Below are 21,247 nucleotides of genomic sequence, written 5' to 3' on the forward strand. Positions count from 1 at the left end.
ACACGTTATGAGTATGACGTCAGTACGTGCTTGAGCCTGCCCGAAAATGTTCTCCCGTGTTGTTGGATTTCGAGGGAGCGCAAGACTTTGCGATGAAATAATACATATTTACCCGTGAGGAAAACACAACCAAAGCGCATGTTTGGAAACAGAAGTTCTTCATATTCCCACTAAGTTGTAAAACTGTGTTTTGGGGAGGCCCCAACGGGAAGTTTGTGTGATCGTATTTCCCGGAGTGATGTCGAATCCTGGGACTCGGAGGAACGGGTCCAGCATCAAAATCCGACTGACAGGTAAAAAAACGAGACCGAAAGAAAGCGCTTACAGTGCATGTTTCAACTAGAGCTGGAATGGTCTATATGTGACACTATACTAACACTGTTGTGAAGTGCTTGTTTTTACCAACGCAAAGGGGACATCACTAAGTATCTTTGAGTGTTTCGCCTCTGCTGTTTGCCTAAACATCCGGTTTTTGTGTGGCAAGCACAGCAGCACAAGTGCTAGCTTGTTAGCTTAGATGCTAACCAAATGACCGAGGGAACAGCCAAGAAACAGTCCTCTATTCTGTGGGTTTCAGAGCTTAGACAGCCGACCACTCACCTGTTTTATGGTTTTCAACCTTGAAATCCATGTTCCGAAACTTTATCAATTCATGGCACTTGTGTGTTAACCAGCTAGCGTTAGCTTTTTCTATCATTGTAGTTAATGATGACCGCTAACGCTTGCTAGCTACACCCATTTTGGGGGGCTGACCACCAGCCGAACCCATCGTTTGACCTGAATGCGGTGAGCTTTGTACAAAAGATAAGAGTAAATGTCGATCAATCGCTTCTCTGAAAATCGATGTGTTGGTGGATTTGACATGCTAGCCCAGATTACCCATCGGTATTGATTGGCATTTCGATGCTGTGTCAGCTGTAGCTAGACAAATGTCTGACTCGTTTGAACTTCTCCTTAACCCGAGAGGCTTGACACGTTTGCTCTTTTGTACATCTTGTACATAAATATTTTTGTTTAGGCTGTCCTCTGTAGGGCACATAGGAGTCTCCTTCGGTCTCTCATACAGTCACACACACGCACACACAGACACACACACACACACACACACACAGCTGGAACAATGGGTTTTACTGTAGCTAATGTAACCCCACTGGGCACCCAGGGGCCTCCATTCAAATGGAAATGACCACTCTGCGCCGCTGGGCAGACGCCTTGTCCTTATTCTGGTTCTAAATTAAAAACACACATTAGAACTTGCTTTTTGGCAGACTTACAATCCTTAGTTGAGATGGGAATGGGTCAGGAGGAAAGTTTATGATTGAGATGGATGAGTATAAATTGCTGATTTCATACATCTAAAACCAACCATGTGCTGCCAGTGTATTTTTAGATTCAGTCCCGTTTTGTGTGAAACTTGGATTTCAAGGACTAGACATTGTTTGTAACAGAGGGGAGACTTAACAGATCAGATGCACTTCTATCACTTATCCCAGTGTGTACTGTCTGCAGTACTACTAAAGTATATCTGCATTTGCCAAGGCTTTTCTGACCTGCAACAGCATCATTTCTTAATTCAACTCCTACCCCATTGAAAGACAACAGAAAGCACAGAGCAATGTACTGCAAAGGAAATAAGACACTGAAGGACAATTCTGGAGAGATTACCAAGTTAGACATTTAGAAACGGGGCTTAGAAAAAAAACTTGAATTTATTGTTAGAAAATATACAAAAATGAAATTAGCTACCATTTTAATGCAGATAGAACATTTCAGCTTCTTTAACGTGTTCACTTTTTAGTTTTTTAAGTGAGTAAAGGGAAAATATCTGATTTTTTACTGTCGGCTAAAGACATTCAGAAAATATGCCTTGGGAATATTTTACTATTTATTTAACATAATTGACAGGTTAAAAAATATTATTTGCTTGTAAAATAGTTAATTGTCGCTCCCTTGGTCATATAAAGAAACAAATCCTATTAACAATTCAGTCAAATAACAATTGTACTTTTTATCATACGTAAATTGGCGTTCGTTATCAGGTAGTTGTTCGAAATGGGTCAAGATGTACAAAAGCAGAGAAAGTGTGTAAAGCAGCCTCATTATTTCAGCTTGGATGCAAACAGAGGTTATTGCCCCTGACTGTGCCCCGCCCCCACAGGTATGAGTGGAATTCTAATTGGGTGAGGAATGTGCGATGAGCCAATGGGAGTGCAATGCTGCCCGGCTGGCCAGCGCTTTGTTTAGTCTGTCAGTGAGAGAGGGGTTGTTTGGCCTACATCAGAAAGGCCTGTGTGTTTGTGGCGGGGGCACAGACAAAGGCCAGGCAAGTCTGACACTCGTGCAGATTTAAGAGACTGGGTCACGTTTGTGTGGACACATTTTGGTAAACTAAGAGGCAGTTGTTGTGTCTGGCAACATCTGTCATCTGTGTTTCAAGGGATAAGTCTTAACAGATGTGCTACAGGTCCCGTAAGTCATATGGTGTACAGTTGTATGATAGGAACGTAATCTTGAGTATTTCATATTCAGATAATGATGCATTATAAGATATAATACATTGCTAATAAAGCAAAAAAAAAAATTCATTGTTTTTATTGCAATTTTAGTTTTTCATTTAACAGAACAAACAATGTCTACAGAGAATAGACACAATAAAACATACTCGACAGCTCTTACATGAGGAATGAAAACATAATACTGTACAGGAGGTAGTGGGTCAGACTTACAATGTACAGGAGTCACCTTTATCAATACCATTCAAGTGCACAACAGTCCTTTTAATAGGGTGGAGGAGAAGTCCAGTCAAATATAGTCCAAAAATGGGTGTCACACTCTGTAGAACTGATCTACACTGTCATCTTATAAGTTCATTGAAAAACACTTTAAATAAAGCTACCATACTGATAGACCTACTTCTTCTTATACTATTTACAAAAGAAACAACACATGCTAGTGCATGCTTGCAGTTTTTATCCTCTTATTCAGAGCCTTTCAGTTAAACATGTAACAAGATGTAAAGTATAAATAAAGTACAAAAAAGTAAAAAAGACTTTTTAAAGCAGCGTATGACTTTCATCACAATTTTTTTTTCAAATTTGTAACACCTGGATGATAGCCTAATTATCACTAATCCGTTAGTCTTTCTGTGCTTACTCACCTGAATCACTTCCCTCATGGTGAACAACTTCGAGGATGACTCCATCATAAACACGGTCCGCTTGTTTACATAACAAACCGAAACATCACTCGGGCCTTTTCAGAAATTTGTTGCAAAGTGCATGGGGGAAATGGGAATTCCACGCAGCAGCAATTTCTCTGTCTCATCGTGAATGCTGAACCCAAATGTTACCTTTTCCTCCATCCACCGACTGTATTCATTCTTCAAAACAACCCTGGTGGATTGTATAATTTTATGTTGTCGCGATTTGCTTTGTTTTCTTGCTGAATCTGTGAGAAAGCACTTTCACTTGGTCACTATTCCCACAATCCACTTAGCGACAAAATTTCCGAAAAGGCCCGAGTGACGTTTTGGTTTGTTATGTAAACAAGCGGACTTTGTTTATGATGGAGTCATCTTCGAAGTTGTTCAAGGAAGTTGAAGGAAGTGATTCAGGTGCGTAAGCATGGAAAGACTAACAGATTGGTGATAATTATGCTATCACTGGGGTTTTACAAATTTGAAAAAAAATGTGATGAAAGTCATACGCTACTTTAAAAGTATAGTCACACTTGCGAATAAAATGGAAAACAGTAGGTCTGAAATATAGTATTACTAATATTTTTTTAGGTAGAATCTGTTTGACACAATTTTTGCATATGTAGTAAAAGACTAGTGTTGAAGCTTGTTATAGGGACAAAAACATAATTTGTGGACTCCTTTCAGAACCCAAATCACGTCTATGCAGTCAAAGTATTTTCTTTTTTTCGTACAGCCTGTGCATTTTGTGCCTGTTCTATGGCCCATTCACTCTCTTCCATGTTTGTTTGTGTGACCTTCATGCAGCTCGTGCATGTTGAAGATGAGGAAGTATTATCAAAGTGATGACAAAATATTGCCATAAGTTGTACAATTTACAACATAACAAAATAAAGAGAGCATCATTTGAAATTGTACATATTTTTTCCCCTCCCTTTTATTAGTTCTGTGTGTTAGTCCTGACTTTTTTTTTTTTTTTAATGAGTAAAAGTATTGCTTTGCTCTAATTTCATTCTGGTCGTGATTTTTGTTCAATTTGTCATGCACACAATGTGAAATAAGCAATCTGAATGCAGAGTAACAGTTAGAGCACCATGCAGTAAATACTGGAACTAAATGGGTCAAAAACTTCAATAAATGGGTCTTTTTTGTTTAAAAATGAATGAGATTTTAGGGCATTTTGTAAAAAGAAAAAAAAGGAGCTGCTGAAAGACGTTGTTCTGTGGGATAAGATTAATTTGCTCACAGCAGCAACACGTGCTGCTCAGGTATTGGTGCCAGGTACTTGGATGATTTGCCAAACTGCCCAAGAGCTGAAACAGGGCAGCGTCAGGACGAAGGTGAAAGTTACTTTTGAAGAACTGGGACAAAGAGCTTTAAAAGACCATTGGAACATGGAGTAATAAGTAGAGGGGCGAAGAGTATATGACTGAATGGGAATGAACACAAAAACAGTAGCTTAAGTGTCTGACCAAGTGTATGTGTGTGAGTGAGTGTGTGTGTGAGAGAGAGGGAGGACTGAGGGAAATTGTGTTTACTGAGGAAGCAACATAAACACTTGTAATCCTCTCACTGACTGAGCCTGTGGCATTTGCAGAAACACATATTTAAACAAACACAAAGTACATGTCTAAATGAAAAGTGGGATATTACAGATAAATAGAAAGTAGGAGTAAGCAGTCCAAAATGATTGACCTGTCTTTGTTGTGTTTGGGTGGCAGTGGCCACAGAAGCTTACTAGTTGTCCTTTGTGTGTTTTTGGATGCTCGTGTAGGGAGGGTTATTAAGCAGGTGAGATATTTGCTCACGTGCCTGCCTGCTGCTGCTTTATTTTTGAGCTCAGAGAAGAAGGTTACACTTCATTTCTCATGGGTCTTTCACTTTCTTCTAAGGATTTTAGAGCTGTATCATTGGTGTTAAGACATTTATTTATACTTTTATGGCTCAATGTCTGTGAAAGACTGTTATCATGACTGAACAGAGCACTGGGAATTTTAAATGTGACATTCTGTGCAATATATATCATGCTTGTCATTCAATAGAATAGAATAGAATAGACTGATTAGTGTTTTGGTTATGGTGCAGGAGTTGGAAATGCTAAATGGATTCATGGGACATGCTCGATTGTACTCAAAACATGTTGTGACTTCAAATTCCTAGAGGATCTGAAAGCTTTTCTCATCTCAGTTGTACTGTTTCCTCTTGTTCCCTCAAGATTGGATGAATAGAATTCTTCCCCCGCTGGCTCTTTCCAGCTCTCAGGTTTTTTAAAAGGAAAGGATATAAATGCAAAAAAAAAAAGAAAGAAGCAGTGGGGGAAATTGAGAAGCAGCTGAGCTGTAGCTGTGTGTCTTTACCAGCCATGACCTTGGCAGAATTAGGAATTTCCTGAGGCGCTGTAAAAGGGCCTGTCACACATTCAGTGCCACAGAAGAGCTGGTCAAGAGGCGGAAAAAGAGAGAAAGGGTGAAATTAGGGGTGTCCCCTGTCTCTGGCAAGAGGCTAGTGAATGAAAGGGACGGATAGCGCAGCAGAGACGGGCTTCCTGTACTGCTTGTCTGAAAGAGGAGTTGGGGCCAAATTAAAGCCCAGCTCGCTCCCTTTCTAGTTGTGCTTCTGTTATTTTATATCTGTAGAAAAGACGAGTTCTCGGTGTGGAATGTGTGAGTCATAAGGAGGAATGGTGGAGGTTGATGAGGAAGAGGGAAGGATATCCTGCAGCCATTCTCCATGGGTTAATCACAGGAAATCCAGGCTACACCAGACACATCTACAGCACCACAGTCACCACATCCTAAACCACTGACTGACTGACTGACTGACTGACTGACTGACCGACTTCCTAGACGGCTGACTGAGCCACACCAAATCATGGCACATTTTAATTGGACCTCTGAGCTGTGATATTGTTTTAGGTGGCGTAGCGAATCAATTATGACTAGTCTGAATGAACCTCGGGATGCTTTTGATCCTCTGAGCCAAGACAACCCCTCCATTCTCCACTTCTTATATGATGCCCTTATTATCCCATTGTTCAGTCAGCCTAGATTGACTGCAGGCCATTATTTCCACATTAATCTGCATATTAACATCTTGAATGTTTATAAACCTTTTGATTAATGGGCTTATTAAGATTCAAGCAGTAGTATTCATTTCTAGATTTACTATCCTGATGGGGCTTCTTACTCTCTTTCTTATTGTGTCCCCTGTTTATTTACTGCTTAAATGTCCAAAATATTTAAAATGTCCAGTATAACTGTACAGGTCTGTCACTGACTTATATTAAAATAGGATACTTGATGTGATGATCAGTCCAAAAGAAAATGACATTAAATTTATATTGATAGCAAATCCTCACACTGATGCAGCTTTAATCTGCAAATCATACAAGTTTTTTTGCTTCAGTCTTTCAGTTTCTGCCAAAACCCAAACCCAAAATTAAACAAATAAAATAATCATAAAAGGATCAACAACTAGATTCATTATAGAAACTTGATTATCAGAATAGGGATAGATAATGACTTTTATCTGACTGACTGTTGCTCGCCGAGTCCGCCTGTTTCTCCAATGGCAGCGTCAGCTTATGGCACTTTCAGTTCTTTGTCCTCCTACACTTAAACACCAAGACTGACGTTTGCAAAATTTGACATTGCATAATTACAGTCGTTCCTATCCCCCACTGCTTTAAATGCTTACATTTTTATGCATGAGCACAAACCTCTTTCTTAAGCAGGCAGAATAAGATTAATTTAAAAATTGTATTTAAGTTCCTGGTAGCCACGTTGGATTTGCAATGTCTACGTTGGGACAGGGATGTTCCCTGAAAATCATCCCCATTCTAATTTTGTTTCCTGCCAGCTCTCTGCTCTATTTTGTCGTTAAAAACAAAATGGAAGAAATATAATTGGTCTAGAACATGAAGTTCAGAGATGCCACAGAGGTAGATGATATGAAATTAGCTCATAATTGACTTCTTGGCTCAAAACGAAAACTTGAAACCAGATAGCAATCTGTTTTACAGAACAGTGTAATAATAACTGGACAATACTACCTCAAATGTAAATTATCATTATAGTTGTCATGTTACATGCTACACCTATGTTGAGTGCATTACATCAGTCTTGAATACAAACTAGAAGCTTGTATTTGCTGCCCACAATGTCCTGTAATGAAGACTTGTGCTTGTGACTCACAGGACATTAGAGTGTTTTTGGAAAAATTTGCTTCTTGTGGTCCAGTCATGTTTTTTTTTTCTTTTGTGTATTGCAGCAATTCCAAATGAGCTTCCCTAGAGTGACATGTCTGCTCACACACGTTCAAATTCCCTATTGAAAACAATGCACAATAAACTTAGTTCATGTTTACAAAATCACAAAGCTTTGGTCAGTGAGAGCTTCAACTCAGAATCCCTAAGATGATGTGGCAGAGGGCATTCTGCCACTCTCGCTGTGGGAGGCCCATGTGTACGTGTGTGTTTTTGTGCACCACAATCCTGACGCTAGCCTATACTTAACTGCTAACTCTGACTGCATTATGTAAGTTTTCCTGCTCATTACTATTCTCTGGCATTCATACATTATCTTAAGCAGGAGTCTTCCTACTCAGGCAGTTTGTATGTGCAACAGCATTCATCTGTAGCATCCTACACAGTGTACATCTACATATTTGTGTGGCATTTTATTCATAATGATTTTATCTTTTGCAGTATTATGTGCCAAGAACCTCGCAAAGAAAGACTTCTTTCGTAAGTATATTTCATGTATGTTTCATTTATACAAGTAATAAGTCACTGTTTTGATAGAAATAATGACTGGTATGTGATGAGTTTCTGTAAGGGTTTGTGTGTGCCATCAGAAGCAATACTGTTAGCAAATTGACACTCGTGCTGTTTAGTCACTGTGCCCTGATTGTATGCGTTTCCACCATGCAGTCACAAGCTGTGGCAATTGACCGACAATCAGGCATTTGTTCATAGTTGCAGTGTGTTTGTCAGCCTGATGCAGCCTGGATCAATACTAGGCTGACAAACGAGCACACAAAAAACTGTATATGCTGTGGAATTGGTGTTATATGCAGTACCTAAGCCACATTAATTTGCTGTAACGCATTTTAAATGTTAACAGTTAATGTCAATTGTGTGCATGCAGGTCTGCCAGATCCATTTGCAAAAGTTGTGGTGGATGGATCAGGTCAATGCCACTCTACAGATACAGTCAAGAGCACACTGGACCCCAAATGGAACCAGCACTATGACCTGTGAGTCTCTTGCAACACTCTCATTATCTGTCAGTTGATGCTGTATTTATTTGACATGCTTGGGTTTTGTTTGAGCTTTAAGGACATTCTAATAATAACAATATTTTGATGCCAGTAGCCAATTAATTAGCCATTATTGCCCTCCTACTCTATATAAAAATGTATTTTATTTGAAACTGGATTACTGATTAATCAGATCCAAAATAATTAATAAATCTCATACTTAAAGTCTAATTAAGTGTAAAAAAGGAAGTGATTTTTTTTTTTTCTTTTTTTAAGCCATCTGCTTATTGTTGGGACTAAGTTTGTCTGATATAAGTGCTTTGTAAAATCTCCTTATCTTTGTCCTTTTAGTGCAGACTAATCATCCTTGGTTTATTTTATAATTAGAAGGCCTTTTAATAGAGCCTGCCTGTAGACATCCAGTCCATAGATGATTAAGAAATACTTGTTTTACTGAGACATTCAAAAAGCTTTCATTGATACAAGATTGTTTTGAAATAAATAAGGAATAAGAAGTGTGATTATGTGTCTCTTTCATAGCTATATCGGAAAGACAGACTCCATCACTATCAGTATATGGAATCACAAAAAGATCCATAAACGACAGGGGGCGGGCTTCCTGGGCTGCATACGACTTCTTTCCAATGCCATCAGCAGGCTAAAAGACACAGGCTGTAAGTGTGTTCTTTGTGGTGTATCCTCTTGATTTAACATATAGAACTACAAGAACATGTCTTTCAAGTCAAAGTGCTTTTAGTTAAGATATATTTTCTTTCTGCTTTTCTTCCAGACCAGCGTCTAGATTTATGTAAACTGAATCCCTCGGACAGCGACGCAGTGCGGGGGCAGATCGTAGGTAAGGGTTGATGTATAAACCTGTGTAAATTACTCACCTTGTCTCTTCCCATTGTAACATTTCTTTCGTAGTGTGTGTTAATGTGTCCTTTGTCTCTGTCATACACAGTCTGTGTAACCTTTACCACCTGCTTGTTTCCAGTGAGCTTACAGACACGAGACCGCATTGGCAGTGGAGGCCCTGTGGTGGACTGCAGAGGACTGTTGGAAAACGATGGGTGAGTGAGTCAGTGAGGCTCCTTTGTTCTCTGTAAAGTTGGGATCCCATGTGAAGGATGACTCCGACCCACTTCGGGTGCCTGCGTGTTGCACAGTTTGGTCACAATCAGCATTTATTCTGTCCTCTCCCCATCTGTTACTCTGAGTTGAAAATAAAAAGCAGTTATCACCTCTCATGTGATTTCAGTAAAAGAGAGAAAACAGTACTTCAAAGGTGTGTGTGTATGTCTGTGTGTTTCTGTAGGCCCGTGTTTGAGGGATGTTTCAGTGAAGAGCCGCTGCCCTACTCCGATTCCACTGGTGCAGCAGGGGGAGGGAACTGTCGGCTCGATTCACCCAGTCAGGAGAGTCGTCTACAGACGCAGCGAATCAGAGGCCAGGACTCCAGAGGTCATGGCCACACCCCTCAAAACAGGCCGCACGGGCACCAACCACCTGACCTACCAGAAGGATATGGTCAGTCAGAATAATTTGAGGGTGTCCATAGCAGTATCTGTATTTCATATGAACTTCTATCCAATTTCTTCCTTTTAATATTTAACGAACCCTAGTCTCTCTGTATTTCCTTTGATAACAGAACAACGAACAACAGTGCAAGGCCAGGTGTACTTCCTCCACACACAGACAGGTGTCAGCACCTGGCACGACCCTCGGATACCTCGGTATGATTTAGACTCCGCTTCACACACATCTACTCCAAGCCAAACCTGCAATAAAATGAACCTTGAACAAACCCTGGAGAGAATATAGGTCATTGCAGCAGCAGAGAAAGAGGACATAGACCAGAATATAACACAAGGAAAGAGGAGATCATATGACCAAAAATAAGCCAAACTGAGCAAAATACAGCAGATACAGTACAACATCTTCATAATCCTCTGTTGTGTCAAAGTTTATTCTGTTTTTACAACTGGGTTGTTTCACATCCAAGTCAAAAATTTTAGAGATATGCAAGAGTAGGTGCTCATTTTCTTGCTGGCATCACCTTGTGGATGGCTTAAAGGGTTTGTTTGGATTTTCTAAAGTGGGCTTGAATGAGGTACTTTTCCATAGTCAGCACATCATCTACAGCAGAAGGCAGTCAGCACTTGCCCAGTTTGAAGAAGCAGACAAGAATACCAAGCACTGTAGAGCTGTGGACAGGCCTAGATGCAAAACATACTTTAGTCACATAAAAAATATCAATATCAATGTAGTTTCCATTGTACACTTTGTAGGAGTTGGCCCTTTATAACAATACGATGATTGATTAAATTATGTTGATTAAATTATAAATTATTCAGAATTGTGCACTGCCACACTAACAGCGCCAGGAGTGCCAAAATTAAAGAAATAAATACATCATTAAAAAGGCCTTAAATGTGTCACTAAATAATTAAAAAGGGAAATACATACATTAAATAAATACACCTATCAATAATTAGTTAAATGTGGCATGAATTAATTAAAACAGCAATTTAAGCATATATAATTTTTTTCACTATTCGTTTAAGTATTTCATGGTCCCTGTGCCAAGAGTGCTGCAATGAATCTATTTTATCTGTCAACCTCGCTCATCAAAGTCAGTGGGCGGGGTTAACACTGATCTAGTCAAGACAATTGCTTTAGCCTGAAGTACACACTTTAAAAACATAGCGGCTCCTTAATGGAGGATCTTCATGAGCGCTCTCTTGCTTTGGGAACAGTTCTTCGAGTAATTTTTATACTTTCCAACCAAGAAACTGACCATACAGTGATGGCAAAGCAGATGGGAGTTTTTCTTACTGATTAATGTTGTGTGGGCAGAAACTGTTATGACTGGTCCAGTCAAGTAACCAATCAAAACAGAGGAGAGGCGGGAGACGTAAGTGCCAAGCTGCGTCTTCCTTCATGGTTTTTATTGGTGGGAACCACATCCAGACAAACGTAAATCAGATGAATACTTCCACCTAATGTGTAGGAGTGTGCTGATTGGCTCTGCATCAATCCATTATCTGGGATGGATTTGTCTTGACTTGCTGTGCAGGACAACCAAACAGATGTTAGTGTCTGATGACGAGCCACAGTGACAGATAAAATAAATTCATTGTGGCATTCTTGGGCAGAGGCCATGAAATAATTAAGTAGTGAAATATGTGCTAAAATTGCTATTTTAATTCATTCATGTCACATTTAAGTAATTATTGATAGATGTATTTATTTATTTAATTTATTTATTTCCAATTTTAATTAATTAATTAATTAATTAATAACACATTTCAAAACTTATTTAAAGATGTATTCATTTATTTAATTTAGGCACTCCTGGCACTCCATACTAACAGACAGTAATCTGAAAATTGTTTTTCACTCCATGGGAAAATGGATGTGTGTTATAAGAGCTGATACAGAGAATATGAGTGGAATCAAGTAAGCGCAGACCATTTTCTGTCATTATAGTAAACACATGAAGCACCTGTTGGCTTGATAACTTATCTGCTGATTATTAATACGGTTTACATTTTATAAACTACAAACATTGTTAATGTTACTTAGTTTGTTTGCTGCTTTTGAGGAGCTGAACACTTCACTATTAAACTGAACATTGGTTCCTGACAGTAATTGATTAACAAATAATTATATAGTGACATTGCCATGAACATTTATGCCCAGCTTATATTGTTGAGTTGGATTGATCTCTCTGTTGCAGCTGTTGCTCTCGAGGATTCAGATGTTACTGGTTCAGAGTCTGACTTTATACATTTTGCGCATAAGTGTGCATACATGTATTTTGTAAAATGTTATTTGTTTGGTTAGTTTCACTTTGGTCTCTGTGCATTCTATTAACAGCACATTCCCAGTTCATTCCAAAATTAATTTACCTCGTTAGCGACATAGTTTAGTGAGACTCTGCTCTGCACTGTTTCTTTGGTTCATTATAGCAGTGAAGCAAAATAGACCACAGTATCATCCATGGAAAACACTGCTTTGGAGAGTGCAGTGCAGGGCATTTGTACTCTTTGTACTTTTAGGGAAAATTACCTCATATAGCCCACCTTACAAAAATCTGAAATAATCCATTAACTGAGGACCAGCATCACCAACAAACTGGCACAATAACAATCCACTTCTGTTATCTTTTTAATTAGAGGCACATTTTTCCTATTTCATCTGCACTAATTACTCCAACAGATTTAAAGGAAATCTCACATTAGCTGTTGTGCCCCCAGAGTCTGTGTGCTGTTAATTATGAGGGGTTAAGAGCGTACAATATGTAGGTTCAGAACTAGACGGAGACAGAGGACTTGGTTGAAGGCTCACCAGATTAAATTGTTTGAAAGCACAGTGGATTACTGCTGACTGAAGTCTGCGTCTGGGTTCTTGTGTAGTGACCTGGCCAGCGTGAGCTGTGAGGAGCTTGGTCCACTGCCAGTGGGCTGGGAGGTCAGAAGCACCGTGTCTGGACGGATCTACTTTGTAGACCACAACAACCGAACCACACAGTTCACAGACCCTCGCCTGCACACCATTATCAGGTAGTGACATCCACACACACACCTAAAATCCTCCTTCACATTCAGCTGCAGGGGACTTCTACTCATCCTTGATGCAAACAAAATAAGTGGCTTCATGCCTAATCTGCTGTTAATTTAATCTGTCAGTTTTGTAATGCTGATCTCAGGCTTCATCTGAATATGACCTTTTATCAGTCAGCAGCTCTGTTATGCTTAGTGCTGAATGGTGTGATTTACAGAAATCTGGGTTTATACTAGATTTAGCTTATCTGGGTAAATGCACAGTGAGTAATCCAGTGTATAATGTACACACCAGGTGCTTAGTCTCTTCTGTCATGCACTGGTCAGCTCTTTTTACTCCTACCTGGCATTCTTCCTTCATGTTATCTCCTCTTTTCCCCCCTTTATCTACTACTCCCCACTTACAGCCAGCAATCTCAAGTGAAAGAATCCTCCCAGGCCCCGCAGATGGATGTAGGGGGCGAGGAGGGGGGAGGTGGAGGAGTTGGTGGTGGCGGAGGAGGAGAGGGAGATGTGGCTGCTCGCTATGAGCGAGACTTAGTCCATAAATTGAAGCTACTCCGCCACGAGTTGTCTTTGCAGCAACCGCAAGCTGGGCACTGTCGCATTGAGGTGTCCCGTGAGGAGATCTTTGAGGTGGGTGAAGGCTTGGAGCCAGGAAGTAAATTAAAGGCTCGTAAAAGCCACTGTAGATGAAATATCAGTCATGTCAGATAATTAATACAATCAATCTATGAAAGCATTCTGAAAAGTTACACCTATTGAGACACAGGAGTCATATGCCTAACACAACAGGAACTGATATAAAGTGCTTTGAACATCTTATATTATGTCTTTCATCTGTGATGACCTGTGTGTGTTTGGTTGTAGGAGTCCTATCGACAGATAATGAAGATGAGACCCAAAGACCTGAAGAAGAGACTAATGGTGAAGTTCAGAGGAGAGGAGGGCCTCGACTATGGTGGCGTGGCCAGGTGAGTAGCACTGTGGAAAACGGCAAGGAACAAGTCATCAAAATTGTTATTATATCCCCAAAACTTGATTTTGGGGATACCCCGACCACTGCCACCGGATATCCTTCGTGTGAACGCGATAACGAGGACAGATCTAGTTAGATTTCTTGTCCCTTGATAACCAACATAGGGAACCCCGAGTGGAAGAACCATATCGATTTCAACTTCTCTATGAGTATTATAAGTCAACCAAATGGGAACACTTTAGTTGAAAATCAGTTTTTACCCCTTGGGCCAACTTCTGACCGAAGGGGTATTGTAATCGTTTTGTCGTCTGTCTGTCTGTCCGTCCATCTGTCAGTTAATTCAACGACATAATTGCATTATCTGAAGAATGCATTGAGATATCTGCACCAAATTTATACAGTGGATGCATCTTGGCATGGAGCAGAAGCCTATTAAAAATAGGTCACCTTGACCTACTTTTGTAAGGTCCAATGGCCTTGTGCAGTTATAATATCTGAGTACGTTCAAATATAAATATGTATGTAATAAGTTTTACACAAAGACGATCTAATGTAAATTATAGGGTAGTAACTTTCAACAGAATCTTACATTATATTTGGCCAAGGGGTATTAAAAGTGCACAGCACATTATGTTTTGGACAAAAGTCAAGCAATAATTGGCCAACTGAGATAAAATTTGGTTCATAATGATTGTCTTACAAATATCCATTTTCTCGCTGCCATCCAGAGTTCATATGGTGTCATCTTCATTCATTAGGTGGAGTTTTGTGGGAAAAATTGGTGCTCTATCCATTTTTCTGCCACTATAAGGTCGATTTAGCTCAAATTGAGTCCATATCAATTGTCTAAGAATTGTCGTGGATAGATTTATATATAGCAGAGAATTGGGGGGATTTGAGGGATATACCCTTGCTGTCGGCCCTCAACGATGTAAGCCTCATTATTGTTTTTGGTTTTTTTTGTTTTTTTAATAAAATGTCTTAAAACAAATGGTTTTAAATGAAAAATTTGCTGCCACAGAGATACCCCAGCTTACAAATCATACTCTTTCAACACAACAGAAGATGCTCATTGGGTTCATAACATACCCCAACAAAAAAATCGTTTTGTCTTTTTTCATGTGTATTTTTTTCAGTGAAAATGGAATACAAGGATCAATTGAATAGTGTAATGCTTTCTCCATTATCATTGAGCTCTACTGTGAAACTACTTTAAATGTAACTTTAAGAGAGTTGTCAATATGCATATTAAGAAAATAATCATTTATGTCTCGATTTTTTTGAGGTGCTGTAAAGCTAAGTTTAAACATTGATTTTTAAATTCATAATTTACCTAGAATGATCTGTGGCAGAGAACTCATTTTGGTTGTGTTTGAAGCTGTATTTTAATCTGTCTTCAGCTGTTTGACTCTTCAACTCAACAGTAACATAAACTCAGACAAAAAGCAGCATTGTACTTTGACAATCGTCCTAAAATTAGATTAAAAAGATCACAGTGACTTGTGTTGCTTACAGATCACTAGACTCTTGCCAATACACATTCCTGCCTAGGCCTTCACAAACGCTATGATATTCAGCTGGCTAAAACTCTATTAGAAAGGGGTTTATTTTTTAATATAGTGGTCAAAGAAATCATGTAAGACTAATTTATGTTCTTAAGTGTTGATAGAACTGACAGCTGTCTACTTATTAACAGTGACAGGGTTTAATATTTCAGAAACAGTCAGGATTCACTGACAAAGCCCCAGCAGGAGCCATCAGCAGCTTTTTAATGAATACTGCTATTTTTACAAGAGCTCTTTAGTGGATAAAAAAGCCTGCTCTCATAAATTCATAGGAATTTTTCAATTGTCTCATTGTTTCTTTTAGATGATGTATTTTACATCGTTTCTACTGTTTGAGTTTTGAACATTGTTTTATCATCTATAGGGAGTGGCTGTACCTCCTGTGTCATGAAATGTTGAATCCATATTACGGCCTGTTCCAGTACTCCACCGACAATATCTACACACTACAGATCAACCCTGACTCCTCCATTAACCCAGTGAGTACACAAACACATCTGTAGCTCTGAGGTGAATAAGGGGGAATCTTGCTGACCAGATGTGTCCGTTTGTGCTTTTTCTTACAGGACCACCTGTCATATTTCCACTTTGTGGGTCGTGTGATGGGCCTGGCAGTTTTCCATGGTCACTACATCAACGGGAGCTTCACGCTGCCCTTCTACAAACAGCTGCTAGGCAAACCCATCCAGCTCAACGACCTGGAGACCACCGATCCAGAATTGCACAAGAGTCTTGTCTGGATATTGTGAGTAAACACACATGCACTGAGGCAGTCTCATTGTAGAGAACCATTTTATTACATACTTCCACTCAGTTCTTAGGATAGATTTTTCTCAATATTCTAATCATCTGTGTGCAGAGAGAACGACATCACTTCAGTTCTCGACCACACATTCTGTGTGGAACACAATGCCTTTGGGAAGTTTCTACAACATGAACTCAAGCCTAATGGACGCAATATCCCAGTCACTGAGGAGAACAAAAAGGAATACGTAAGGTAAAAACAGTGAGATGTTGCTTTTTTGTGGGTTTGTCCCAGATACAGGGTTTTCTTCTGCTTGTTTATTTAAGTATGTTTATTCTGCTGCCACTGTTGTCTGTCTAGTGTTCCGTAGTTATTCTAAATGTCATTGTCTATCTATTTATAAAATATGCACAGGTTATATTGGTTGTGTTGTCATGCAAGGAAACTTTGTCCATATTTTCTCAGACTGTATGTGAACTGGAGGTTTATGCGTGGAATTGAAGCCCAGTTTCTGGCTCTACAGAAGGGATTCAGTGAGCTCATCCCCCAGCATCTCCTCAAACCATTTGACCATAAAGAACTTGAGGTACAGTTTGTCTAAATAATAACATGGTCATCATAATGAATGACAGAATAATGTAAGAATTGTGCAGATTGAATTACACACAATGAGCCATGCAAGACTCCAGTCCTTCCATCTCTCTTCTCTCTTCTCTTATATGTGACCATTGTTGCCTTGTTTTCATGTCCTTTTCTGAACCCTATTTATCCAGTTGATCATCGGTGGATTGGGGAAGATAGACCTTGCAGACTGGAAGACAAATACCCGCCTGAAGCACTGCACAAGTGAAAGTAACGTGGTGCGGTGGTTCTGGCAAGCGGTGGAGGCCTTCAGTGAGGAGAGGAGAGGACGCCTGCTGCAGTTTGTGACGGGCTCGACAAGGGTCCCCTTACAGGGATTCAAAGCGCTGCAGGGTGGGTCATGCACTGGCTTAGAGACACCACGCATACATACATGGATCATATCCGTACTATCTCACTTAGAAGCTAGAGCACAGGTATCAAACATTTGGCCCGCGGGCCAAAACCAGCCCACCAAAGGGTCCAATCAAGCCAATGGGATGAATAGGTGAAATGCAAAAATTACACTGAAGATATTAACAATCAAGGGTGTTAGTCATTTTAGTTCAGGGGCCACATACAGACCAGTTTCATCTAAAGTAGGAGTGTGACAAAACATTTATATTGCAAACTGTCACGACATTTAATCTTGATTACCTCCGCCAAGGAGGTTATGTTTTTGCCAGGGTTTGTTTGTTTGTTTGTTTGTCTGTCCGTTAGTGTGCAACATAACTCAAAAAGTTAAGGACAGATTTGGATGAAATTTTCAGGGTTTGTTGGAAATGGGATAAGGAAGAAATGATTACATTTTGGTGGTGATCGGGGGTGGGGGGGCCCACGGGGGGGGGCACTGATCGTTACTGTGCAACATAACTCAAAAGTTCTGGACAGATTTGGATGAAATTTTCAGGGTTTGTTGGAAATGGGATAAGGAAGAAATGATTACATTTTGGTGGTGATCGGGGGTGGGGGGGCCCACGGGGGGGGGGCACTGATCAGCCTTGGCGGAGGTCTGCGCTCTCCGAGTGCTTCTAGTTATCAATGCGCTCTCGGCACATATCATAAAATATGTCACTGACATAAACTAGTGACACTAGTTTGTCACAAACTGACACTAACATAAAATAGTGTCACTGTTTGTCAGACAGCTAAAAAAAAAAAAATCATGTTTACAGTTATGTTACACTAAAACAGTGTCATTGTTTTTGCGCTATAGGTGTTTGTACTCTGGTTAAATTGTGCTGCGAAATATAAACTATGAAATAATTTTTTTTTTGTTTGTATGTTTTTGTTTCACCCCTATAAACACATGGATATATATCGTAGGTTATTAAGAGCAATATATCAATAATCGCAGTATCGCCATATCGAGATATTATCATGATCATGAGCCATGTATCACATATCATATCATGAGGTACCCTGAGATTCCCAGCCCTAATCTAAAGTAGATCAGACTAGTAAAATACTGTCATAATAATTATAAATAATAACAACTACAAATGTTTCTCTTTGTTTTAGTGTAAGAAAAGTAAAATTACATGAAAATCTTTACATATACAAACTATCCTTTCACAAAAAATTTGAATAACCTAAAATGTCTTAAGAGAAGTAAGTGTAATTTTAACAATATACAATCTGTTACTAAATGCTTTGTGTATTTGTAGATCCACTGTGATCTTTTAGTTGTAATGCACATGTGTAAATGATAAACTGAGGTTTAATATTGTTAAAATTGCACTTATTTTTCTTAAGAAATTTCATGTTGTTCATGTTATTCAGATTTTTAAGGAAACTTTGTTGATGTAAACGTTTTCATAGTGTAATTTTATCTTTATCACCATTATTATTTTACTGGTCCAGCCCACTTGAGATCATATTGGGCTGAATGTGGCCCCGAAACTAAAATGAGTTTGACACCCCTGATCTAGAGGATCATATTATGGTTTTTCTTAAAATAAATTTTCTTGAGTTAGTGGAACCTCTAAACCCTTAAAGCTCTATCCCAAATGCTTAAGAACAAAAAATGTTATCATTAGTATGTATATGCTATATCAGACCAAATATGCTGTATAGAATGGTATTGTTACCACACTTAATTATATTTTGGATGCAAGAAAATAAAAAGTGGTGAAATTAATTTTTGGAAAATGAATAATTTTACATTCAGGTAAATAAACAGTGCTTATTAAGGTGATTTCAGCAACAAGGATTTATATGAATAGCTAGTGTTGCAAATTCAAATTAGGGTTTCTTGGGTGTAAAATACAAATTTCCCTCCAGTATAGTGATAAATAAGCAACTGGTGAGCCTTACAGTACATGTACTAATGAGCAATAAAAAAAAAAACAAAAAAAAAAAAAACACTCAGAACTAAGAGAAATTATTTGGGGCAGAGTTGTAGGATTTTCCAGGTTCTAAATTTTAGGTGAGTTGGTGTAGAAATACATTAGTTCACATAATTTTAGTCTTTTCTATTGTGTTTTTTTTACATTGACATAACATTGAAAAGAACACATTTTCAAATTAATATTTTCATGATGGGAGGATTATGTTTGTTTTAATGAGGGATTTTCCCGATAAAGAGTGAAATTTTTCCTGTCCACCAGAGTAGAGCAGTGATAACTAAATGTATGTGTGTAAGGCTCTACAGGTTCTGCAGGACCAAGACTCTTCACCATCCATTTGATAGATGCCAACACAGACAACCTGCCCAAGGCTCACACATGGTAAGGTCACTTTTTAAATAGAGCAAAAGTTTCCCTTGTGTCAGGGTTTGGTCACTAATTACTCTTCTTCTGTCTCCAGTTTTAACAGAATAGACATCCCTCCCTATGAGACATATGAGAAACTTTACGAGAAACTCTTGACGGCTGTGGAGGAGACCTGCGGCTTTGCTGTGGAGTGATGAATCCACAACCAAAACTGACATACACACGTCACACTTGAGCTTGCACTTGCACACAACTATTTTGACATTTTACATATATACACAGAATATCAAGTATACATCAAGAGTATACAGAGCGGCCAAGCATCACAAGAACACACACAACAGTGTCTTGCCACCTCTTCACCACCGAACTGTTGGGGTTAAAGGAGGAAGCACAGCAGAAAGGCAAAAATTAAATAATAAAAAAAAGACTAAAAGTATTTTAAATTTTTTCAAATGTTTTGAAGAAGCATTTTTATCCTTCAGTTTTAACAAGCTATGATGTCATTCTTCAGAATGTCGACCACCACAGCAACTCTGACTCCAGTCACAACTCGAGTCTCTGGTCAGCATCAAAGCCAATCACACGCGAGCCTACGAACAGAGACGTAAACAAAAAAAATTCTGAAGAACAAAGCGGAGACTGGATGTCTTTTTCTCTGACAAGCTGATTGATTGAGTAGTATTCATGCTTCATGTTTAACCACTGGTGTGTATCAGAATGTGTGCATGTATGTGTGCATGTGATAGAGCGAGTGAATGTGTGTGAGTGCGAATGTGTGTAAGGCATGGCAACCGGTTACTCTGTTTAAAAGAAAAAAGAAAAAAAAAACTAAGAAAAAAAAGATCAAACGAGCCTGCTCCTCTGTTAAGTAACTTCTTGTCTCTTCCGTTTGTACTTGCAACCACTCTGATCCATATTTTATTATTTATTACTAAGTGATTACTGACCAAGCTGCTATTTGCTCTACAAAGAGCTCACACTAATCTATTCATCACCCCCCTCTACCAGAGATGTAGGGTCAATTCACTTGCAATTCAAGTAATCCACAAGGTGGGTTTTATTGAATTTTGTTACTTTTTTAACATTCATATTAATGCAGAGAAATTCTCTTGAGTGTATGAAAACTGTTTGTGTGTTGGTGTTTTGAATACCATGTTACATATATTGAAGTGAATGGGAACTGATCTTCCCAATCCTAGTTTTAACATCTAACTCATCTTTTAAGATTTACTCTACTGACATTATGGAGAAGTTAGAAGACACAACCTGGATTTTTGTGTTTCATCATAATGAGCCACAAAAATAGAAAAGGGGTCAGCTTCAGGAATTCTTCAATTGTATGTAACATGTATAATAAAATGTCCTAAGCCTTTCGTACATGTTAGTTTGTCCATGTCATCATCTTTTTACTCTGGCCCTGATGTCTCCCTGCTTGCCTCTTTTTTTCTCCATAGCTTGAATGTTAGGAGGAGGTTCCCTTTATCACGCAGCCATCATCCTCAAAACTATGAATGAACAAAGTCTCTTTACAGTCATTAATACTCCTTAGAAGCAAATGAAATCAAAAACCTAAGTGTTGAGAGAGTAATGTGGGGAA

General features: G+C 38.9%; 1 protein-coding gene across 2 annotated transcripts; it reads left to right on the forward strand.

Moving 5' to 3' along the window:
* The first annotated feature begins 18 nt into the window (after window positions 1-18).
* smurf1 (SMAD specific E3 ubiquitin protein ligase 1) lies at window positions 19-21,244 on the forward strand. Of its 2 annotated transcripts, none has more exons than XM_030141238.1 (18): window positions 19-293; window positions 7,902-7,940; window positions 8,344-8,452; window positions 8,996-9,129; window positions 9,246-9,311; window positions 9,453-9,528; window positions 9,774-9,985; window positions 10,107-10,191; window positions 12,877-13,023; window positions 13,431-13,659; window positions 13,894-13,997; window positions 15,932-16,046; window positions 16,134-16,312; window positions 16,427-16,564; window positions 16,778-16,898; window positions 17,086-17,287; window positions 19,578-19,662; window positions 19,742-21,244. In XM_030141238.1, the coding sequence occupies exons 1-18, from the start codon at window positions 239-241 to the stop codon at window positions 19,839-19,841; spliced, it is 2,196 nt and encodes a 731-aa protein (XP_029997098.1). In that variant the 5' UTR covers window positions 19-238; the 3' UTR covers window positions 19,842-21,244. The 2 variants fall into 2 exon arrangements, with proteins under 2 accessions (XP_029997098.1, XP_029997099.1); XM_030141239.1 differs by having other exon boundaries at window positions 19,587-19,662.
* The last annotated feature ends 3 nt before the right edge of the window (window positions 21,245-21,247 follow it).

This window comes from Sphaeramia orbicularis, chromosome 8 (genome assembly GCF_902148855.1).
Source record: "Sphaeramia orbicularis chromosome 8, fSphaOr1.1, whole genome shotgun sequence".
Lineage (NCBI taxonomy): Eukaryota > Metazoa > Chordata > Actinopteri > Kurtiformes > Apogonidae > Sphaeramia > Sphaeramia orbicularis.

Excerpts from the sequence above, each read along its gene's own strand:
- smurf1 (XM_030141238.1), top strand. The coding sequence starts at position 239 with ATGTCGAATCCTGGGACTCGGAGGAACGGGTCCAGCATCAAAATCCGA. Across the intron at positions 10,192-12,876 it reads CACGACCCTCGGATACCTCG|TGACCTGGCCAGCGTGAGCT; the intron begins GTATGATTTAGA and ends GTTCTTGTGTAG. Across the intron at positions 16,047-16,133 it reads CTGACTCCTCCATTAACCCA|GACCACCTGTCATATTTCCA; the intron begins GTGAGTACACAA and ends TTTTTCTTACAG.